Genomic DNA, 25,541 nt, shown 5'->3' on the forward strand with positions numbered 1-25,541 from the left:
TTTTTATTTTTTAAGGTCTGAAAAACTAAGTGGTATCCAATGACTTGAAAGTGGATGAATGATTCAGAAAAGTTATTTCTGTACTGAAGACTGCCAGATAGCAAATTCTTATGAAGTTAACCTATTTTTTATTAATGTGATTTACAAATTATCATTGGCAGAACAATTTCACATCCATGAAGTGCCAACTCTCAACCCCACATGTGTAATTTACACAGGCATGTCTCAATCTATCACAAAAGGACCATGAAATGTTAATATACTTACTGTTCCACCCATGTGAGGTGGCAGATACTCTCCACTGATGTATTCCTGTACATCACTCTTGTTAGTGAACTTTAACATGCTTATTGCATCTGGGCCAAGCCAACCCTTCACAATTTTAAAAGCAGCTTAAAAAAAAAAAAAAAGAGGTATACGTAAGTTGTCAGGAAGGGTTTTTTTGCAGTGTACTGGTAGACCTTACAGAACACAAGTGAGCTACATCCCATAAGATATGGCAGGACCTGCTCTGAAAATATCTATTATAATGGGAATAAACAGTCCAAGGAAAAGATTATTTACAGTGAAAATATTTTATGGACAAATACTTTTCTACAGAAGAATGCAGACAGACCACAGACTTTCATGGAAACAGTATCTTTGATTTAATAAATGATAACTTTATTGTCTTGGATTTTAGCCCAGGAAGTACTGAGGGGTAAAACCAATTGTATTCCCAAATCTGAGTGAGGGACATTGGGAAAGATATGTATACACTCTTCCCAGTTGAAATGTTTTGCTGCTTTAAAGGACACTTGTTTAGATTTACAGAGTATTTTCAAAAAACATAGTTATTTCAGTGAAGGTAAAACATGAATATACAGAAAAATCTAAAGCCAGCATAAAAATATGTATTCATATGGTAAAAATACAAGAACAACATGTGTATCCTGTACATTATAATTAAAGGTAGTTATTGAAGTACACACATCAAAACATATGTAACAATATCAGTGTCCAGTGTCAGGTATCCATCTTAAATTGTGTATTCTAGTTTTTGGCTGGTTTTAAGTGTCCGTCAATTGTTGATGATAGTATTCCTAAATCATGAACAGATCTAGCTTTGAAAGGATTACAGTTGGAAACATTTAAGTAATAGACTATTTATCAAGGTCTCCCAACCTTTAAAGATAACAGGATGAATACAGACTGCATTTAAAGTATGATCCAAAATGCAATGCTAGAAGGAAAAACAAAAAGTATGCAACCTACAAATTGACAGATGTCAAGATGCATGTTTAACAAATTCCACCATCCAGCTGTATCTACACAGAGCAGAAAAATGCTTCCTATCTACACTACTAATTTTAGAAAGTTATCACAATCAAAAAAACCCCAATAAAAACCCAAACAACTCACCATTCATTATCCATGGCATTTCAAAGATCACTATCTTTGCTGAAAAGACAAAAAGAAAAGGAAATAATGTGAACACCAAGTATTTCTCTCTTTAAGAGGAAGCACAGCAATAATGGTCATGTAAAAAGTGAATACTCATTTTTAGAAACCTCCATGTTCACTTCTCTGTGGAAGCAATTTTGTATAATTGTTTTTAACATGTATAAACCTATTTCTATTACTATATAAAAACATTAGCTGTTTGCTTGGAAAACAAGTTATACACTGTTTATATACTTCTCTGGGGTACTACTTTTCTGACATACTGTTACTAATAAGTAATCTCCCCAAATAAGGCAGAGAAAGTAAGACCTCAGCCTGACCTAGAAAAGCAGCTATTGAATGGAAAAGGAAGTTCAACAGTTATATTCAGCACCTCTTCTTCCCAAACAAATAGTAAAAGTCTTGGTAAATCGACATTTTCTCCCAAGCTTTCTTTCTTTTAGCAGAGAAGTCTGAAAAGTTAGTACTTTGACTCAGAAGTGTCCCAAAATTTCTGTTGAATGTCAAAAAACCCAAAAACATAATGTTGCACTTGCCTTTAAGTTTGATATTTGATCAAAGTTCAAAACTTTGATCAGCAAGCTGAAACGTAATATTCAGAGTTTAAGCAGTTGCTGTACAGAATTTCAATATATTTTCACCTAAAATTTATAACTTAAATAAAATGACCTAGCAAAAACTATTCTGTGTTTGCCTATCCATAAAAAAAATTAGCAGACAAGTATGCAGGTTTTTCCAAGTGTGCACACAAACATGCCTTATTCTTGTTTAGAGTAAACCACTGCTCCCTAAGATTTTCTATAGCCATTCATTCTTTGTCCCCTGAAGACTCCTAAAGGATGCAAACTACCATGCAAGTTTGCAAAGGTTCTATCCAAGTAACAAGGAGCAAAGGAAAAAACAGGCCAATTAAGTTCTACTGAAAGCTTATATCAATTTTTAATCTGTAAAAACATTTCTTAAATTATTATTTCCTGAAAAGCCAGTTGATTTTTGATGAATGTAAAGTTTATTTACAATACAAAGTTGTGCTGACATATGAGCACAAAAATATTCTGAATCTGTAACGCCCATGTGTTCCATGTAGATACCACAAAGCGCACACAAACAGACTTAAGTCTCCCACATCATCTGTAATATTATGAAATGCTCTTATTACATAAATCTACAGTGCTTAAGATTTAATATACAATACTTACTGAGGAAGTTTGGGTAGTAATCTGTAAAACAGTTGACAATAAACCGAACAAAATCCAAGTCCTAAAATAAACGCACAGAAAAAACTCAACATAAATCAAAACATTAAAAATACAGGCTTAGTTAAGCTATATTCAAGTTTTACACATACTACAAACATCATCCAAACTGAATGCAATGCTTTTCACTTCATTAAATTGCTGCAGGATTGTGGCCAAACTAAGCTTCATGGTCTAAGAAGGAAGTCAACAGACCTATTATCAATGCAGTAAATCAAGTATCTAAACTACTGCAGAGTATTAACAGGATTTAAGCTGTACAGGAAAGATACAGGAAAAATAAACCTTTAACACTAGAGAAACTTGACAGATTATCTTAAAGCCTTACAAGGGAGAGCACTAAACCTACTGAAATTTCCCTTCGTTAACTTACCTTGCATATTTTTCAATATACTACTGCATTCAGGATCTTCCAAAGGGAAAAAATAGGTTTTCTTTTAAGAGAATTTTTGGTTTCAGTATTAGCTTGTGGTATGCAGAGAAATCGTAGACAGAGGCAGCACTCAAAAAAGCTGCTTGTATAGCACCCATTTTCAGGGTGCTTCCATCCAATGAGCAGCTGCACAGAAATAGTACAGCCAAGTCTCATTGCAAAATCCAGGTATAACAGAACTGACTACACAGTAAAGGGCAAAAAAAGTCATTTTATGAAACAGGTATAGATAATGAAGTGAGACATACCTTACCACAATAAGGTACTTCAGTTAGGTGGGAAGCCTGCCATGAGTACTCATACTTTCCCCAGTCCTAACAGAAGTGACCACTACTACTACTTTCAGAAACAGTACAAAATATATTGCTAATGGAGGATCCAAAGCCCATCGTAACAGTAAAAAAGCTATGGGGAATGGCCTCCGAGAATGATGTAAACATGCTATTACAACATTTGCCAAAGAAAAAAAAAATCAACACCCTGCGTAAAAGGACTACCCACAACCCGAAACCTTTATTAGTAGGTTCAGTAACTAGAAACTAACTGAAAGCTTGGTATCTTTAGAGGCAGAAGGTAGCCTTTAATAGAAGCATTTCTCAAATGGCTGTTGCTTGTACCAAATGCAGTACCTTTCTTTTAATAGCATAAACAGTGATAGATTTCCAAGCAATGATTAGAATCTCCAGTGCATTAACAAGGATGCTACTCTCTATTCCGCTGCCTATCCAAAAGCAGCTCTGTCAGATATTAGGAGGATGGATCCATTATTTTGCTGAAAGCCTGGAATTAGAAGTATAAATTTCAGCAAACCATTCAATAACTGCACCTATTCTAGTTACCTGAACTGGTGCGACAAGGCATGAGCTATCAGAATTACCTGGCTGCATATCAGTGAAAAGCTGACATAGTAGATGTCCATAGCAATGGAACAAACAAATGAAGCATGCTCTGGAAGAGAACTCGGAAATCAAAGTTCTTTCAGGATAAAATTTATCAGTTTCTCTACATGGCTACAAACAGCCATTAAAAAAATATTCCTTTCTGTGATAAGTGTACTAACTACAAAGCAAGACTGTACAATGGGACACTTATAGACAGCACTTGCTGAGACTGTGTCTCTGGGAGTCTCAAAGACACCAGAAAGAAGTTGCTTCAGGATATGCTCCACAAAACCAAAATCAAGTTGCTTTTTCACATCAAGGAAATTACTACAATCCTTTATTCTTGTTACATAAAACCATGGCTCTAGTATTATCTTTAGGAGTATGGATAGACAGCCCTCAAGGCACAGATAAGAGCACCAATCCTGTCTTGCAAAACTGAATTACACCGTATTTATTTGTCAAAATATCTTAAAAGCTTGTGGCACTGTACTGCACAGCTGCAAGGTCACAATGCAACATGAACCATTTTGCCTGGAAAAGGTAGAAAGAAAGCTTTTTCTTTTCGTTTATATTTAAATACCAACAAAAAAAGAATGAACAAGATACAAGTTTTAGCCATTCCTGTAAAAATAACAGGACAGCATGGCATTTGGGAAGAAAAAATTCAATATTCTATAGATACAAGATGATTTTTTTTAACCTATAGATAATCTATGAGATTCTTAGTTATCAGATTAAATCTATAAATATGTAATGATAGGCAAGATCTCCATCTTGCAATCTAAACCAGCTTAGATTCTGCTCCTGAAAGTGGGTGCTAAAAAAGTACTTTTCTCTACTGAACTCAGCCAAAGGGAATGAGAGATAACTGTAGATTTTCATCTATCTAAAGTTACTCAAATGTCACCTCCCCCAGACCCTCAAAAAAAAAAATCCTTACTTTAGATTGTGTAAGTTGAGGATCAGTAAAAGCGCAGGAGGCGATATTGTTCTAATCTTCTAAACAAGGTCCTACAAAGCAAATCTTAAAGATGACTGTAGTAAACTATGGGTATGCATTTAGGCTTTCCATAAAAAGATACTAATAAGTAGAAAATCAGACCTAAAGGAAGAGATACTACAACATACATTCACTCCTAAACCCACATAAATTTAAAAAAATGCATTTTCATTTCCAAATTTCAGAAGAGGATCTCTATCAGTAGGTAAGCTGCAGCTTCATGATATGCCATTAATGAGATCACATTCTACTGGTAGTAGTAGTATATCATTCAGACTGTATTAACAGCAACTGTAGATAAAGCTGTACACAAGCTGACGCCCAGACTCATACCTAAAACGGACCTTCTGAATAATCATCACTTTTACAGAAGTGACTAAGCTACACTGCTCCTCCTTCATTTTGAAGTCCTAAAGAACGTCTAGACATGCATTAAAACTTTTGCTAAGAGAAATGTCTCCTCTCCTGAATGAAAAGTTGGAGTCTCTCATTTATGTAAGGTCAAGTGTGGAGGAAGCAGTCTTCAGAAAAGCTGATAGGTTGGACAAGGAACTGAAAGAGGGGGTGAAGATATTATTCCTGAAGAAGTATGGATTTGAGTCTGATAGACTCCTGAATTGTAGGCCTGTCTATCACATCTGTTCAAACTCAGACACCTGCATTTTTCCTGTATCTGTACACAGCAACTAGCCCTCAGATTTCTTCATTATATTAGTCTCATCATTGTAATAACATGTATGTTAGTAACAGAAAAGACAGACTTGGACTATATTTGGCTAAAGATGAATACTGAAAGCAATGTTGACTTGATGAACTGCTCTTTTGCATCCAGCTAACTTATCTTCACAACAAAATTCAATGGGTGGAGAGAGATGCATGCAGGGACTTAAGAAGTGAACGCAATTTAAATATACAGGGACAGCATACACAGCGTGGAGGATGGAAAGGCAAGACCAGGATCAGAATTGTCAGCTGACTTTTCAGTACACAGAGATCTCAGCCACTGCATCTAAGGGTTTTAATGCTTCACCATTACCCCATTTTTCCATCCTTCACTCTTGACTGATTTGTCCAAAAAAGATGACAACAATGAAAATGGAGCTGTTGAAGGAATGGCAGCAACTGCACTCGCAGTAAAAGATGGCTCAGCCTACTGCCTTTTGGGTGCTTAAAAATTAAGTTCTACTACTGTCATCCATGACAGCTCACACACCAAGCTGGTGAGCAACTACTATATATAGTCATTTTGGCTCAGTCACCAAACTAAAAGCAAGTTTTCAGTGTGCTGCACAAGACTTAAACTTTAATATGTAACAAAAGGTTTGGGAAACTGCTCATGTCAAGGGAAGAAGCTCTATGTACCATTGATGTGAGCAATTGTTAAATTACTTAGGTGTCAAGGACTGCACAGGGACTCCCCTTTTTCTGGGTACATAGGTTAAGTAAGTCAGAAAGCAATCCGAAAAACACAATAAAAATACTTACTATATGACTGATTCCAGTTTCAGCCATGTCAAATACCACTGTTAAGGGCTTTCCATGATCTCTCTTGGCATAATGTTCTAACCAAAAAGCTACCAGTTTCTTTTTCTCAAGTTGTTGTTTAGGATCTCTTGTATGATGTTTCACTCTGAACCAAACTTGTGAAAGAGAGAAAAAACATATACAAAAATTGAAACAGACCAAGTTATCAGAAAACATTATGCAAATAACTATACAGGATGCACTGAAATTGATTAACACCCCTGAGTTTGTATTCTACATTTCTTCTGATTTTATGGCCACAGAACAGCTAGAAAGACAGCTGTATACCTTACCCCACCTCCCTTTCCTTGCTCACATTTTTATACTGGAACTTTTTAGAAATTGAAAATAAAGAACTACAGCACAGAAGAAACAGGAGAGTGAAAAAATACTTTTCATGTATTTAAAGACTACTTATCTAGATTATAATTTCATAATTTCAAATTAAATCACATGGTCTTCAGATTTGATATTATGTTCTGCATATATTCTAAGTATTGTTGTGAAATTTATGTTTCTTTTCCTGCTTAGGTTTTCTACAGCATTGTAGTTGACGTGTTTTGAAAAACTATTTATACACACATTATGAATTATACAAAAAGCAACAGACCTTTCTAAAATAAAATGAAAAAAATCCAGATGAGCAACATTATATAAATGAAAGCCCAATACATACCCTTCTGGAATAAGAAATAAGTCATGCAAAGACAAGTTTTTTCCATGAGAAGTAGCATATTTCAAAGTAACAGACTTTATAAAAATGTCTGAAACCAAATTACTGATTATACAATGAAGTGATACAAGAAATATTTGGGGCAGCAATGAAAAGCAGCCTTCATTTTTGGTACCTCCACAATACCAAAATTAGACAAGCCCTGAAAATAATTGTAGATATACTCTAATATTTTTCTGTGAAACTTGGAAAGTCTTACTAAAAAACAGATTTCTTCTCCATGTCTTTTACTGCCAATTGCAAATAAAAAAAATTTATGGCTTATGTAAAGAAACAAACTTTTTTTTTACACATAGTATATTAACTAGATGCTCTAAGTTCAGAATTTCAAAGATACCCCTATTCAAACACAGGACTCTTGTGAAAGTAACCAATAATTCTTGAAGAACTTCATTATACTTTAAAATGTCTATTTTACATAACAGAATGAGAATGGAGCATGTGGCCCAAGAAGCACATTTCTCAAATGTTGACTAACCAGGAACTTTTAACTACAATACAATCTGAATTTACATACCAAGTCAGATATTCTGACCCAATTAACATTCACAAAAGAAACATTTCAGGTATGGAAAATTGAGATATTAGTTATGTTTCAGTGACAATAAAATCAGAAATCGTTATTTACCCAACTTACACATTCTTGTCATGAAACAATTGCATTATTTTCTCAGACCAAGCACTTATGCAAAGTAGTGATTTTTTTTTTTTACTTCTCCCCTTCCCCCCAATCTCACCAAATTGGACCACCCAGTATAATCGTGCTCAGCTTTCTAAATGCTATTAAAAAAGGTATCACTGCCACTTATCCTTGAATACTTACCTTGGAGGCTAAAAGAAAAATCACATAGCATAACAAAGCAGCGATTTTTCATACAGCACTGATATCTCACAATGATAAGAAAAGGGACAGTTGCTGTATTTTTCTGGTCATGACTTTTTTTGAAAACTAGTATATTGGTGTTTAAAAAACAGTCATTTCTGTAAAAGATTGGATTGTTAGTGTATTTCTGGGAGTACAAACTAGCTGTTGTAAACCAAGGAAAAGCAGAATTTCAGATTTAATTTTTTGTTTTTTTCAAGGTTCAAGATCATTGCTTAGAAAGCCTCATGAGTGATTTGTTTGAAAAGCCTCTTTTGCCTCGTAGGATTTAAGCTTAATTAAAAGTAAGTATGTGAGATGTTACAACAGATTAATTAATAGAAAATAATATTGACCACCTATTATACACTATTAAAACAATCTCAGGAGTATTTCAGGCAATATTTACTGTTTCTCTACAAATCTTATTCTTTAGTTACTAGAATTTAATCACAACTTGAGTTCATTCTCCAACAATTCTCAGCTATCCATGCTGTTACTGAACATTCCGATGACATCAGAAAAAAATGAAAAAACAGGAAAACCATTGCAGACCTCCTGTGAACCACTGCTAGTATGCAAGGACGTGGGCTGCTAGAAAAGCAATGACAATGCACTGTAATAATGAACATTTATACTAGTCATATACTCACTACAGTAGACACAGAAACAATGCACTCTAACAGGAAAGTTAAAACCTGCATTATAATTAGGATAAAGGTTTATGATTTAAAACTGCTGATAAAGTTTCCTCATTCCACTTCTGTGATCCAGAGATACTCAAAATTACCATCTTCTCATAATTTTTAGTAAAAACAGTTGCCAGTATGTACCTACTTCTATTTTTAAATTGTTTGTTTTTCAAAATAGATACTAAAATGCTGGAAACAAAAAATAATGATCAGTGACTGATAATGTTATATTCTTCGTAACTTACATAATTTATAGCCCTCTTTATCATATCCATGCAGAAAGAGAGAACCATTTTCAAATAACCATTTTGGAAGGACAGATTCTGTCAAGTCTGCAAAGTCAAATGAAACATTATTTCAGTAATCATATTAATAATCCCATTGTAACTTAACAGAAGTTACTAAAAATGCTCCACCCTTTAATTCAGATTGTGAAGTCCTGTAGATAGAGCTCACCTTCAAAACATTCTCACAGTACAAAAACCAGATCTATTCTACCTAGGGAGTCAGAGCTACTGCTACTACAATGAAAAACAGAGCCTTGTTTTTTTGTGGGTTGTTTTGTTGGTTGCTTTTTTTTTTTTAAAGGACTCCATTCTAGCAAATGAACAAAGACAAAACACAAGATAGCTGCCTGTCTTCACCCTAAACAACCTTTCAATAGACACATGAAACCACAACAAAACAGCAAGACAGTACTGGTCAACATAAAAACCAATAGTTCTATTTTTTTTTTTTTTTTTAATAAACTGAGTTGAAAAGTTCCTGCTCAGCTCTGTGGTACTTACAAAATCTTTAAAAGGTGCTTAATGAAGCTACATATAGAAGTCAGTTGTAGTTCTATAGGAAAGCAACACATACCATCAAAATCATTATATAACATAGCTTACCATTAACTGTATATTCTTTCCTCCACTGAAGGCTTTCATCAATCATCTTTAACGTATCATCCACAACATCATGACGCCAAATCAGATAATTTTCAACCCATTTATCATCTTGCTGAAGTCTTTCCACATCTCTAGAATCATATTTTTCTGATTTATCTAGTAAATAAATCAATTACTGTAAGAATATAGTATTTGCTATGAAAACACGAAGAGGAAATTTATCAGGTTTCAATATAAGCATCTACTAGGTACACAGCATTTCTTTTACAGTCTCAAACTTAAGCAGACAAAGCATAGCATGAGCAATTGATTAAAACCAACTATCTACTATGATAATATTTAGGAACACTACAAGATTACTCTCACTAGAAAAATATTTCCTGTGATACTTATTCCAAGAAAAAAAAAAATTAGAAAACAAGGTGTGTGTAGGGCAGGTGTACTTTTTTTAAAAACAGGTTTCTATAATTAACATAAATTAGTATGCAGTCTAAGAATGTTTACTGATGAATGTATACATTAAGCATCACTAGTTCAAGCTTGAGTTCTCAAACTTATAGGCATCAGCATGTCAGACCACAAAATGTCAGAGAACAGATGTTAAAATGACTATTTTTGACCATGCATTAAACAAAATTGTTTTCATTAAAGATTACACATTTTAACACTTGTTATAAATTGTTACCTTACTGAACACAAACTACATGCAACTCTAGAGCAGCACAAAATGCCCAAGCCTCAAACTCCTCTTGTATCAGGTTACCAACAAGATAACAGGTTAACATGCTTTAGGAAGTGATGAAACAGGAGTTGCTGCTGCTCATTACTTTTTTTTTTAATTATTTTTTAAACAGGAAAGTTTGTAAAATACAAATGCCCAAGTAGACCTATTTTTGTTGTAGATCTGCTTAAACAAAGGCTCAGTTTTCAGATCAATGCTCCTCTTTGATAAGTCTGCATAATCAGAATGCAAATCAAGTAAGAGTCCATGATAGAAACAGGCTTCTGAAAACAACAGACACTGATACACATCTCTTTGCTAACTACTAAAAAAAAAATCTTTTAAACTACTCAAATTTATTTGTGATTAGTATGAATAAAGTTAAGACTGGTTGTTAATAAAACAATGTTAATTTTCACATACTGGAAAGACAATTCCTTTGTCAGCAGCAATAAACTCAAAATAACTACTTTCAGGGCCATCATAATTAAAATAACTATTTAGAACACTGACTAGATGGTTTAGGGATGCATATTTCAATCATACATCTTAACTCTGAGGAAGATGTTAAGAAAAAGACACCATTAAATTCTGCTAATATTTTTAGTTTTACTGGCCCACCTGCAAAGATATGACCTATTTTACTTGTCTTTAAATTTATACTGTCACAAATTAGTCAATGTAACTGTAAGAATATACCCATTTTAAACGCATCCATCCACCAAGAGTTATTATAGTTGCACTCCCCCAATGCACCTCTTCACACCCAACTGCTTCCCACATAATCTACTCAGTTCCTTCTTCATTAGGTTTCAAATTTCTCCTTCCCTTGATGCCATCCCACTACCTTACCTTGTTCCTTAGCCAAGCCTACAGTCAAATCCCACTTTCCTTAATCTCAGTCTCCTACTTGCTCCTCTGCCCAAAAGCCTCCAATCAACTAAAAACTCACTTTCAGTTCCTTCTCTCATCATTTCCATACTTGCACCGGACAGCTCATTCCCTATATTCTGACTAAGCCCAGTGAAGTGAATGCTCAGGACAAGACTGAAATGATATTTAACTTCTCTGTGGCTCTAGGTCAACCACAGATGGAACAAGCTGCAAAGATTTGGAGTATTAACTTTCATAAAGTCTCAACTGCTCATTTGAAATTTGATTATTCCCCCAATGATTATGATTTGGACAGTTTTGCCTGAGAAACACTAACAGTATCTAGTTTCAAGTTAGAGTCATAAAAAACTAATACTGGAGAGGATTTCTACAGGTCATCTCAGTCCTAACTCCTGCTCACAGCAAGGCTAACTTCCAAGTTCAAACAGGTCACTAAGTACCTTTGCCAGTCAAGTTTTGAAAACTCAAAATGGTAGAAAGATTCCACAGCATCTCTTCGTGTAACATGCATTCCAACCAAAAACCCCTTCAGAGATACTGTCATGTACAGTAACTAAGCTGGCACATCCACTGTCAGCTAAATTAAGAGAAGAACTGGCTTCTCTTAGCCATGGTATACTAGCTATTCCATGCTATGCATTATTCAATAAGGTACATTGGCTATTCAAGCCATCTATAGCTACTCATAGCCACAGAAAACTAGGGCTTTACAAGAGCTAAGATTTACTTTAACATCAGTATTACATGTCTCCAGTGCCTGAACTACCTTACTTCAACTTGGTTTAATAATCTCTAACACACACTAGCTCCCAGCTAGGGCTGACTGCAGTTAATCAACCAACGAAGTATTTTTTTCCGAGATCAGTCCCATGTATATTCTATTTCTATAATGGATTCAGGTACTGTGTAACTAAAGAGAAAAAAAACACACACCAGCAGGTAAAAACTAAGAGGATAACATCTCACACTGCTTTCTGAGGCTCTCTTTGCTCTCAGTATCTGTTTGAGAGCAGAACTGTCAGAATGACAGAACAGTGCATCTTGTATCAAACAGTAATTCAAAAATATTCACATATCATGTGGAATGTGCCTCAGAACACACGTTTCTGGGCCACTAACAAATTTTCCCAAACTCTGAACTTAGATAACATTAAAAAATAGAAATTTAACTTTGTGAATATTTTAAGAAAATGAAAGGGGAATGGAGGAAACATTTTATCTAAACTTTCCACATCAATGAAAAGCAAGCTGGATTCAGAGATAGGGACAGTTGAAAAAAAAAAAAAGAAAATATTTTTCCTCTCTTCAGCAACTAAATTCTCAACAAGGTAACACATGTAGTCTCACTATATATATATTACAGCACACACTAAACCAGGAACAACTAGTCAAATTCCACCTCCACAGGCACTTGCAGGATGCCGTTTTTTCAATCAGGTAAGCTTAACAAGACTGATAGAACAACAGGTATACTTATTACTGTTTTAACCTTACCCAATTTATCCAATTCTTGCTACAAAATAAATAAAACTTAAAATGACATTGTGAACGCAAAAGTGTTTTATCTCACACATATAAAGCAGAGTGATATGAAATTGCTGGAGTCCTTCCAATAATCCAGTCATTGAAAAATATGTCAGTTCAGAGGAGGAATTTCTCTTCAAATTTGTGCATTTCCCATAATTCTACAGAAATCTAGAAACTTGTTTTCAAACTATGCTGTGAAATAATCCGAATGTTTCTAGTTTCAAATCACTCATGGAACACTTAACTGCAGTTACTGGATTATTAGAAATTTCTGGAGTTAGAACAGAATTAGTTGAAAGAAAATAGACCTTCAGGGTTCTCAGCACATAATTTAAACACACAACAATTAAGAGGCCAGAAAGGAAACAGACGTTGAGGGGTATCCAAATGGAAATTCAGGTGAAACTAAACTGAAGTATCTTACCTCAGACAATCTCCAAGCCTAGCCACTTAAGATACCTGTAAACATATACTGATGCTTTTCTCACTAGGAAGTGCCTGTTACTTCACACCTGCAGAACTGCCACTAAGATGCTGAGACGCTAAGTTTAATCACCCTTTACTCAGGGAGATGGACATCTCTGTAATTAAGTCCATAACAAACAGAATTTCATAAAGTATTTGGAACACACCCTCCTTGCCCCAGAAATAACACAAGGAACAGCATCCACAGCTACTTAGCTCAGAAAGTGCTAGTGAAAGCCACATATGCAACAGCAGTGTCAAGCTTTTGTGAAACATGTCATGGTTAAGACAATTGTCCAGAAGCTTGGAAACCTGGTTCCTCCCTCAGCCCAAGAGATTAAAATCTTACTGCATACCAGAGTAGTTCCACAGCCAGTGGAAAACACAAAACTGAGATGCCGCAAGACTCTTCTGTTGAACTGGTAAGCTGTGTAGAAACTAAGCAAGACTCGGATCCAGAAAAGCAAGAGAAAGCATCTGCTTAGCAAATCTGATATTTACCAGAGCATTAAAATCAAATTAAGTTATATATGCAGGAGTAACAGTGACAGCAGCAAGAGGAGCCCAAAATTAGCTCTCAATTCCCTTAGCTAAAAGGCCTTTGGGAAAGTTTGAGTGAACAAGGAGATTGACCAGGTCTCAGACAGAACTTTAAAGGTTTCAAAGTTCATAATTTTATTTAACCTTATTTTAAAAAAGGCTACTTAAAGTTACTTTTGTTTCCTTATTGAGCATTTAGGGTCAAGGATGAAGACAGAAAAAGTTCTGTTTGAACAGCAGCTTCTTCCCATAACTCATCTTCCTTTTTTCTTGCTTAAGCAAGTAGTTCTGTTCTTTCTATGACCACAATCACATTTAATAGTTGTCTTCTTCAAGCTGAAAAACTCATGGTGAAACTCTAGGACTTAATTACAATCTTCCAACATAAAGGATCCTGTATAACACAACATCTCTGAGAAGAACTCCAGAGTCACGCAAAACTAAATGAACACAAATTTCACTGCAACAATTCATGAAATTCTTTGATGCACAAATTTTAACATCCCCTCTCTTCGCACTTTTTTTTTTTCAGTGCTGTCTACATTACCAGGAGACCAATGCTGCACTGCTGTGTTTTCTTCTGGCATTCATGCTTTCGGAAAGATAATAGAAATTTGAGAATATACAAGAAGAATATAGAAGAAAGACTACAGGACACAGCACAGCTAAGTCCCACACTAAATTCATCCAGAAAATTTCAGAATTCACAACCTGTAAGAATGACTCCTCCCTTCAGGAAGAACTCTTATCTAGAAAAGAAATGTTACGGACCAAGTCATACACAAAGCTAAGTAGGTTTAGCAACTACATACCTTTGAATAGAGAAAAAACCCACTTCATTGTGCAAAAAACCTGGAAAAAAGCAACTTTGCAAAGTATGTCAAGTGTTTCATTACACAAAGCCTCTCAATTTAACTACTGCCTTAAGCTATTTCAGCCAAGAACACTCAGGTCTGAAGCAGTAATAATTATTCCTCTGACCTTGGCTAGAAGGAAGAAACCCACTTTAATTGGCTGTTGATGCCTAACATGTTAAGCTAAGTACTATAACCATTCAGGTATGTGCCTTCAATTGTTAGATGAGGAAATCGGCAAGACTGAAAACAATTTAAGGTCAGTAGCCATACAGGGACAGGGATGAAGAAAACAAAACTATTTCCACCCAATAAGGAGTTACTTCAACAAAATCATGTGGCAATAAACAAAGTATCTGCCTCCAAAAATTTGATAAATTTAAACTTTTAGCAAAACTGAACACTCTCAGTGACAATAAAGACTACTTTCAATAGAAAGCTCAAGCATTAATATCACATAGCTTTCTATAAAAGTATGGGGTTTATCCTATCCCTATGTCTCCTATCTCATCTGTCCAGCATTTCTCAGCCTGAAAGCCAAGAAGCAGGGAAAACAGATTTTTCAGAGCATAAGCAGACATAAGCAGGTATTCAAAACATTACCTTAGGAGTCTTCTACAATAGTCATATCACTATGTTTCTTTGAGGGTGCCCCGTATCTTTAAAACTTTATTTGAATTTGGCCAATACAATTAACAAAACACATTTTGCTACTGGCTTAAAGAAAGTCATGAGGGAATTTCATCTTTTAAATTGGAGTGGGAAACCCCTCTTGCAAAATCTTTTTCTGAAAATTAAGCTTTGCCTAAAGGAGAAAGGAAGAGGATACAAATGGGGAGGGACAGGGAATACAGGCAATAAGAAATGTTAAATATGCAAAAGGATGTATGGAAAAGACTTGTTGAATGGAAAAGTCTACCAAGATTTGATTATAAATAATTTCCACTGTAACATTAAAGCAATAGCCCAGAAATAAAAGCTAATTTCAGAAATCCCCTAAAGAATGAAAATGCACTGAATAAAAAGACAAGACTGTTTGCTAGCAAACATTGTTAGTACCAGTCAGTACTATAAAATTATCTTTTGTTTTCATTGTTCCTGTCACCACCCAAATAATTTACATCACCAATTCTCTCAAAGAATCCAAACAGACAAAAGAGATATTGGGCCCCAAACCTCGAAGACAAGCACTGTCTACCTACCAGATAAGACAGCATTTGCTTGCCTATGGGACTAACAGTAACTTTTCGGTATTGGAAATATGCCTTTTAAATGCAAGTGTTTTAATTACTAGGGATATACGTTCCTCACAAGAACTGAAGTTGTCTTTCAAATACAGCTAGAAAATGAACTGAAGAGAAAAAAAACCCACCACCACGAGAGATGTCAGTTAACATTAAACACTGCTTTGCAGATAAGATCTCACTGTGGCCAAGCTTTCCTGCTAGAACCCCTTTACTTAACTTTAATCTAAAACATTGTATTTTGGCAATAAATAATTTCAAACAAAAATCAGGATTTCAAAGGCCCTCTAAGTTTTCATTTCACAACAAAACTACACATTACTGCAAGACTATCACAGTATTTGTGACCATTAGCAATTCTTCCTGAATGGTAGGGGAAAAAACAGTAACTGTAAGTTTCATAATATGGAAGAATCACTTCATAACAGAAACACCAAGTTTCTAGAATAATCAGGAACACTTTTCCCCTGAAGGGAAATAAAACAGTGGCAGCTGCGCTCCCCAGAAACAAGACTGCCTGAAAGTTTTACTCAAATTTTAACACTTGCAGCTCACCTGAAATGGAACTAGGTTCCTTCTGTAGAGGCCCACAATTCTATGACCACATTAAACTTTCACAGAAAGTATCAGTTTCTCAGTGTGCCTTGAGAGTGCCCTTAGTTTTGAAAGCAGACTAAAATTGCTGGATATGAAGTGATCATTTGTACCTTTACAACACAGAAAATCATGTTCAGGAGTGTCTGCACACATGCACCTCCACACCCCATTTCAATTAAGAAGAAACATAAAAGAATACATTTTAGAACACATACAGTAAAGGCTGAAGGGCCACAATAAAACTAAAACCCTGTGTTTTTCACACTTAAAGTGGGCATGACAACATTAAATTTGCTTGTGGCATTCCTAAATTTGAAGGAGGGAATTAAGAATGTAAACTCAAAAAAATCCTAATCCTATTTTCTTGAAAGGGCTAAGAGCCCTAAACCATGGCCCAAAAACGGGCTTAGGGAGAAAATGTGTTCAAAATACTGCAAATAGGATTACAGCTTACCTTGCAACAGTATTCAATTATTTTAATGGCTGTAACAACCAGCCCAACAGAGTCTTTGTTACAACTGGAGAAACCTGTGGAACTCCAAGATTGTAAGGGATAGTTCAATTGAAAAGCTAATACTCCCTTTTAGCAGCAACTACCTGTCGTGGTTTCAGCCCAGCCGGTAACAAAGGACCACGCGGCCGCTCGCTCACTCCTCCCGCCCCCCTCCGGTGGGATGGGGGGAAGACGGAGGAGAGGGAAAAAAAAAAAAAACCCAAACCTGGAACCTCGAGGGTTGAGATAAAGGCAGTTTACTGGAACAACACAAAGAAATTGCAACAACAACAACGGTACTAATGAAAAAGTATACAAAAAGAGTGATGCACAGTGCAACTGCTCACCACCCGGGACCCGACGCTCTGCCACTTCCCCCACCGAAAAGAAGAGCCCACCCCCCGGCCCGCTCCCCCTTTATATACTGAGCATGATGTCACATGGTATGGAATAGCTCCTTGGCCAGTTCAGGTCAGCTGCCCCGGCTATGCCCCCCACCTCCCAGGTTCCTGTAAAAATTAACTCTATCCCAGCTGAACCCAGGACATTATCCACCCCTTATTCTATACCATCTACATCATGCCCAGATCTTACATTTTCCAATCGACCACTACCACTTCCTTGTCTTATATATATAAGTATATGGACTTGCGTCCGTCCCCGTCGTCCTCCCGCACACACACACACACGCGAATGGTATTCCTTTAGCGTATGGGCTATTCCTTTAATGTGTCCATTGATTTTATTTAGTCCATGACTTTGGGGCTCCATCTGTTGTAACAGTTCTTCAGGATAAGAGAGATGGTGTGAGATGGTGGGTTGTTGTATGCTGCCTCTGGAACTTGTGGCTAGTACATTTGGTGCAACTCACGCCCTTGTTCTGCAGGTCGAGGATGTTGATCTTGAGGAAATTGCTGGGTGTCAGTTCAAGTTCTGTCGCTGTTGTACTTGGCTTAGTTTCAAAGTCCATCCCGCAGTCATTTGGGTAATTCTTACAGTAATACCCTTGATATGGCATATAGACACTATAGATACAATGACATGCATTGGCAGGGTATTTAGCAGTTAGGTATCATACAGCCCAATTCACTGGCTATTCTCTCCCAAAATCAAATCTCCCTGAGGTACACATCGAACTTCCCCATCCTTCTGCATCACCCACCAGGTGTACCCAGGTCTCTGAGCAAAAACAACCCCTTGAATGGGTTTGCCTCTGCTTGAGGGAGGACTAACCCAGACTGTCTTTCCTAACATACTCCTCATGCGCACTACAGGGACTTTATCGCCTTCTACAGTATGTGGAAGTCTTGGTTGGGCGGGGCCAGCCCGATTGGCGGATCCTCTAGTATTAACTAACCAGGTGGCTTTTGTTAAATGTGTATCCCAATGTTTGAAAGTCCCACCCCCCATCGCTCTCAATGTAGTTTTCAGCAGTCCGTTGTATCGTTCGATTTTTCCGGAGGCCGGTGTGTGATAAGGGATGTGATATACCCACTCAATGCCGTGTTCTTTGGCCTAGGTATCTACGAGGTTGTTTCGGAAGTGAGTCCCGTTGTCCGACTCGATTCTTTCTGGGGTGTCGTGTTGCCATAAAATTTTCTCTTCAAGGCCCAGAATAGTGTTCTGGGCAGTGGCATGGGACACAGGGTATGTTTCCAGCCATCCAGTGGTTGCTTCCACCATTGTAAGCACATGGCACTTGCCTTGGCGTGTTCGTGGGAGTGTGATATAGTCAATCTGCCAGGCCTCCCACTGTTTATATTTCAGCCATCGCCCCCCATGCGACAGGGGTTTTTGCCGCTTGGCTTGCTTAATTGCGGCACATGTTTCACATTCGTGGATGACCTGTGCGATAGTGTCCATGGTCAAGTCCACCCCTCGATCTCGAGCCCATCTATATGTTGCATCTCTCCCCTGATGGCCTGAGGTATCGTGGGCCCACCGAGCCATAAATAGCTCACCCCTACGTTGCCAGTCCAGGTCTACCTGAGACACTTCAATCTTGGCGGCCTGATCTGCCTGCTGATTGTTTTGATGTTCTTCAGTGGCCCGACTCTTGGGTACATGAGCATCTACATGACGTACTTTTACCACTAGCTTCTCTATCCGAACAGCGATATCTTGCCACAGTGCGGCAGCCCAAATGGGTTTACCTCTGCGTTGCCAGTTGTCCTTCTTCCATTGCTGTAGCCACCCCCATAGGGCATTTGCCACCATCCATGAGTCAGTATAGAGATAGAGCACTGGCCACTTTTCTCTTTCAGCAATATCTAATGCTAGCTGGATGGCTTTCACCTCCGCAAACTGACTCGATTCACCTTCTCCTTCAGCAGTTTCTGCAACTAGTCGTGTAGGACTCCATACAGCAGCCTTCCACCTCCGATGTTTTCCCACGATGCGACAGGACCCATCAGTGAACAGGGCATATTGCCTCTCATTTTCTGGCAGTTTATTATACAGCGGGGCCTCTTCAGCCCGTGTCACCTCCTCCTCTGGCAACATTCCAAAGTCTTTGTCTTCTGGCCAGTCCGTGATCACTTCTAAAATTCCTGGGCGACTGGGGTTTCCTATGCGAGCCCGTTGTGTGATCAGTGCAATCCACTTACTCCACGTGGCATCAGTCGCGTGATGTGTAGAGGAAACTTTCCCTTTGAACATCCAGCCCAGCACTGGCAGTCGGGGTGCTAAGAAGAGCTGTGTTTCAGTACCAACCACTTCTGAAGCGGCTCGAACTCCTTCATATGCTGCCAATATCTCTTTTTCAGTTGGAGTATAGCGAGCCTCGGATCCTCGATATCCTCGACTCCAAAACCCCAGGGGTCGGCCTCGGGTCTCTCCAGGTGTTTTCTGCCAAAGGCTTCAGGTAGGGCCATTCTCCCCAGCTGCAGTGTAGAGCACATTTTTAACATCTGGTCCTGTCCGGACTGGCCCAAGAGCTACTGCATGAACAATCTCCCGCTTAATTTGTTCAAAGGCTTGTCGTTGCTCAGGCCCCCATTTAAAATCGTTCTTCTTCCGGGTAACTTGGTAGAGAGGACTTACAATTTGACTGTAATTTGGAATATGCATTCTCCAAAAGCCCACAACACCTAAGAAAGCCTGTGTTTCCTTTTTATTAGTCGGTGAGGACATAGCTGCTATTTTGTTGATCACGTCCGCAGGGATCTGACGACGCCCGTCTTGCCATTTTACTCCTAAGAACTGGATTTCCTGCGCAGGTCCCTTGACCTTACTTTCTTTTATGGCAAAGCCAGCCTTCAAAAGGATTTGGATTATTTTCTTCCCTTTCTCAAAAACTTCTTCTGCCGTGCTGCCCCATATGATGATGTCATCAATATATTGCAGGTGCTCTGGAGCTTCACCTTTTTCTAGTGCAGTCTGGATCAGTCCATGGCAAATAGTGGGGCTGTGTTTCCACCCCTGGGGCAGTCGATTTCAGGTGTACTGGACACCCCTCCAAGTGAAAGCAAACTGTGGCCTGCACTCCGCTGCCAAAGGAATGGAGAGAAATGCATTAGCAATGTTAATTGTGGCATACCACTTAGCTGTCTTTGATTCCAGTTCATATTGAAGCTCTAACATATCTGGCACAGCAGCGCTCAGCGGTGGCGTGACTTCATTCAGCCCACGATAATCTACTGTTAGTCTCCAATCCCCATTAGATTTCCGCACGGGCCATATGGGACTATTAAAGGGTGAGTGAGTCTTGCTGATCACTCCTTGGCTCTCCAACTGGCAAATCAGCTTATGGATGGGGATCAGGGAGTCTCGGTTGGTGCGATATTGCCGCCGGTGCACCGTCGTGGTAGCAATTGGCACCTGTTGTTCTTCAACCTTCAGCAACCCCACAACCGAAGGGTCCTGGGAGAGACCAGGCAGGGTAGACAGCTGTTCAATCTCCTCCGTCTCCAATGCAGCTATACCAAAGGCCCAACGGTACCCTTTTGGGTCCTTGAAATACCCCCTTCTGAGATAATCTATACCAAGGATGCACGGGGCCTCTGGGCCAGTTGCAATGGGGTGTTTATGCCACTCATTCCCGGTTAGACTCATTTCGGCTTCCAATACGGTTAGCTCTTGGGATCCCCCTGTCACACCAGAGATACAGATGGGTTCTGCCCCTTTATAACTTGATGGCATTAGGGTACATTGTGCACCAGTGTCTACTAGAGCCTTATATTCCTGTGGGTCTGACGTGCCAGGCCATCGAATCCACACTGTCCAGTAGACTCGGTTGTCCCTCTCCTCCACCTGGCTGGAGGCAGGGCCCCTCTAATCCTGGTTAGAATATCTGTTACCCACTTTTTGCACATGTGAATCAGAAGTCCCTTCAAGAGGATCAGAAATGAGATCGGCCCATCTACTGCGCCCGGGGGACTGCTCACGGGAAACTGGAGCAGCAGTTTTCCAAGAAGAATCTTCTTTTCTGGTTGCTTTTTCTCGCAACTCCCGTACCCGTGAATCCAAGACTGAGGTAGGTTTTCCATCCCACTTCCTCATGTCCTCTCCATGGTCACGCAGGTAAAACCACAGGTTAGCCCGTCGTGTGTACTTTCTCTCTCCTCTCTCTTGGGCAGAGGAACGCTTACTCCCAATAACTGCAATGCGGGCCTGTACAGGTGAGGAGGAGGACATATCTACTTTGAATTGCTGGAACTCTCGGGACAATTCCTCTACAGCTGAGACACAGGCCCGTAGGGAGGAAGAGAGACTTCCTTCATATTGCCGGAGTTGGACAGCCAATTCATCCACCGTTTGTCCATAGCCTTCTTTCCAGGACATTACTGCCAATGAGTTGGCATAGGTTGGTGGTGCACTTCGTAGAAACTTCCGCCACATCGGTTGTGTGCATTGGACTTCATCTGGATCTGTGGGTGACTGCGCATTTTCTGGATCATTATAAATCACCTCCAGCACGGCTAATTCCCTCAGGTACTGGATACCTCTCTCCATGGTGGTCTACTTGCCTTGGTGACATGTAACTTCATCCCTGAAAGGGTATCTTTCCTTTACACCTAACAGAAGTCGCCTCCAGAGGCTGAGGACTTGTGTTTTTCTCCCAATCGCCTTGTCGATACCCCCTTCTCTAGACAGAGATCCCAACTGCTTGGCTTCCTTACCCTCTAATTCCACACTACTAGCCCCATTATCCCAGCATCGGAGCAGCCAGGTAACAATGTGCTCACCTGGGTGGCGGCTAAAATCTTTTCGCATGTCACGCAACTCACTCAGGGATAGAGATCGGGTAATTATTTCAGGTTCTGCCTCTTCCTCCTGTTCTCGCGATGACCCTGGTTCATCTTCATCTCTCACTGAGCGAACTGATTTCTTTGTGTGTTTCTTTTTCTGTACAGGGGCGACTGATACTGGCACAGGTTGGTTCTCTGGTTTAGTGGCAGTATCTGTCACCGGGGTAGGGGCAGCCATGCTACCTGTTGTCGTGGTAGGGGCGGCCACGGTGCACGTTGTCGGGGTTGGGGCGGCCACAGTGCATGTTGTCGGGGTTGGGGCAGCCACGGTGCATGTTGTCTTGTTTTCCATCTTTTCCCCCTTTTCCCCCTGGGGGTGCTGCATAGTATCAAGCAGGGTTTGGTAGATACCGGCCAGGGCCCAGCACAGTGTAGTGAGTTGTGTGTCTCTGGGATAGCCACAGCATTTTCCTTTCAAAAATTCTATCACTTCATGAGGGTTCTGCAGTTGTTCGGGAGTGAACTTCCAAGTCACTGGAGGTGAGAAGTTCTCTAGATACCTGCCCACATCCTCCCACACGCCGTGCCACCCATGAATATCCAGCTTTGGGACAGATCTCTGGGTGGTACTCTTAAAGAGCCTCTTTGTAGCCCTAGACAAGACCTGAAACATAGTCAGGAGGCATAGCACTAACAGCACACAGGCTTGCGCATCCCAAGGATATTCAAAATTCTCGAAAACTGTTGTAATTAGTTGGAAAGAGAAAAGGGAGGGGAACGGATGGGGGGAAGTATCCCCCCCTGACTTCCCCATGGGTTGGGTGTAATTACCAATAAAATCCGACAGAAGGTGCCCAAAGTCTGGAAATGATATCACTGCCTCATACAGATAACAGCTTAACCTCATGACCAGTGATGTAATCATTTCACAAGTCGACATTGCCCAGTACAGCAAAATGATAATCCCAATCACTCTCCCAGAGATGAGATACGCAACTACAGGCAATACATAAAGCATATAAGAACTTACAAAACGCCACCATGTAAACAGCTGAATCAACATTGTGACTAACATCTATTTATCTAGTATAAGAAATGCGTATGACAAATTTGTTTCAACACGCTCTGGCCAGATCTGTCGTTATCTCAACCCTTCGTGCCCCACGTTGGGCGCCAAAAAAGGACTGTCGTGGTTTCAGCCCAGCCGGTAACAAAGGACCACGCGGCCGCTCGCTCACTCCTCCCGCCCCCCTCCGGTGGGATGGGGGGAAGACGGAGGAGAGGGAAAAAAAAAAAAAAAACCCAAACCTGGAACCTCGAGGGTTGAGATAAAGGCAGTTTACTGGAACAACACAAAGAAATTGCAACAACAACAACGGTACTAATGAAAAAGTATACAAAAAGAGTGATGCACAGTGCAACTGCTCACCACCCGGGACCCGACGCTCTGCCACTTCCCCCACCGAAAAGAAGAGCCCACCCCCCGGCCCGCTCCCCCTTTATATACTGAGCATGATGTCACATGGTATGGAATAGCTCCTTGGCCAGTTCAGGTCAGCTGCCCCGGCTATGCCCCCCACCTCCCAGGTTCCTGTAAAAATTAACTCTATCCCAGCTGAACCCAGGACACTACCCCAAAGCAATTCTAGGATTTCCAAAGTCATTTTCTGAGTGTGACTCTGAGATAATACAATACAAAGCAAGATGAAATCACTTATCATAGGAAAATATACACATTAACTGAAAATATTAACAGCCAAAAGAATTTCTAATTTAAGATGATGCTCCACTCTCCAGAGGCTGACCTTTAAGACTGCCAAAGACATCTTTATTCACACAGAAATATCAAATGGCAAAATAAGCTCTCTCTTTTTCAAGACACTATTCTAATAATTTTGTCATCTTGCCAGAAATACAGGTCATCTCTAACCAAGGCCAACTAGTTTCCTTTATGAAAGTCAGCAGAGCAGCCCTATGAAACAAAGTTGCACCACCCCCAAGACCCTTAAATTTTGCAAGAAAAGTGCTATAGACCATCATAAAGAAGTCATAGAAGCATGCAACCCTTACATAAAAGTGATAACTAGGTAACCTCAATAATTCTGATTGGGAACATCAAAGTAAGGCATGTGTTTGCAGGACTGAGGCTTATATTAAAGGAGCTGCCCTCAACTCCTAAACTACTGGGCTCTTACTGTATTTGCATTAAAAATTGGATAGAAGCAAGTTTTTAATAGAATGTCTTTACATGGTTATAATAAAACATACTGCTTACTGCAGCTGTTAGCATACTCTACTACTACATACTCTCCTATCACAAACAATGCAAATCAACCTTGAAGTTAAAGGAAACCCCTCTAGGCTTACCCCGGTATTCCCTTTCCCCGAGGCATCCCAGCACCTCCTGGCCTTCATTTACAAGTTTAAAAGCATCCGCACTCCAGAATCGAGTTGGACACGCAGCATGATTTTAATTAAGGCCAGCGTGAACTGAAGTGCAAGTTACTCTAGAAAAACAGCTCCTTCCTTGACAAACTGGTCGAGGTGAGAACTCTTTTCTGCTCTCCCAACCCCCGACGTATTTTATGTCCAAAAAGCACCAAGCACAGCAGCGTCCCAGACCCCCACAGGACAGCCGACCAAACGTAACTGCGAGTCGAAAGGACCCAGACCTTTGCCCCAGGACAGAAGAGAGCACCAAGAGCCAACACGGGGAGACCCTCCTGCTTCGCGCACCACCCCCACCCGCCAGCTCCGGCCACCTGAGGAGAAGGCGCAGACACCCGCTCACCCGGGAAAACGGCCACAGCGGAAGCCCACGCGGGAAAAGCCCCCGAGACCACATCCACGGAGCCCACCGCCCCCAGCCCCGCCGCCGAGGCGCTCACCTGCCAGGTACTCCGCCTCGAAACGCCGCCTGGTCTCGCTTATCAGCGCGGCCTTGTCCTGTCGCTGCTGAGGGGAAACGACAAACGGGAGGGGCGTGAAAGGAAGGGAAAGGCCAGGGCCCGGGTCAGCCCCGGCCCCTCACCTATGCCGTGCCGCACGGCGGGCCCAGCTCCCCCCGGCCCCCAGCCGCTGAACCGGCCGGCGACAGGAGGGGAGTCCGGGCGCGCAGGGTCTCACCTCAGCCATGGATCCGGCGGAGCCGCCCCGACGGCGGGCGGGCGAGCGGGGCAGCCAGAAATGGGGCTGGAGGCGTCGCGTGACCCCGGCGGGGGGGCGGGGCGCCAGGGCGAAAGGGGGCGGTGCCTAGCCGGCGGCCAACCACCCAGAAGCCTCGCCCCCGCCGGCCCCGCC

General features: G+C 40.1%; 1 protein-coding gene across 2 annotated transcripts in view; it reads right to left on the minus strand.

Moving 5' to 3' along the window:
- MOSPD2 (motile sperm domain containing 2) overlaps positions 1–25,478 on the minus strand; it is a 43,232-nt gene extending 17,754 nt beyond the window's left edge. The window contains exons 1-8 of one of the 2 annotated variants that reach the window (XM_069770349.1): positions 25,368–25,478; positions 25,130–25,196; positions 9,718–9,873; positions 9,073–9,159; positions 6,502–6,656; positions 2,643–2,703; positions 1,402–1,440; positions 268–392 (exon numbers count right to left, since the gene is read on the minus strand). In XM_069770349.1, the coding sequence (XP_069626450.1) occupies positions 268–392; positions 1,402–1,440; positions 2,643–2,703; positions 6,502–6,656; positions 9,073–9,159; positions 9,718–9,873; positions 25,130–25,196; positions 25,368–25,376 (699 nt within the window). In that variant the 5' untranslated portion in view covers positions 25,377–25,478. The remainder of the gene's footprint in view (positions 1–267; positions 393–1,401; positions 1,441–2,642; positions 2,704–6,501; positions 6,657–9,072; positions 9,160–9,717; positions 9,874–25,129; positions 25,197–25,367) is intronic. The other variant, XM_069770350.1, reaches the window with a different exon arrangement.
- Between the last annotated feature and the right edge of the window lie 63 nt (positions 25,479–25,541).

This window comes from Haliaeetus albicilla, chromosome 25, assembly GCF_947461875.1.
Source record: "Haliaeetus albicilla chromosome 25, bHalAlb1.1, whole genome shotgun sequence".
In the NCBI taxonomy this organism is placed as follows: domain Eukaryota; kingdom Metazoa; phylum Chordata; class Aves; order Accipitriformes; family Accipitridae; genus Haliaeetus; species Haliaeetus albicilla.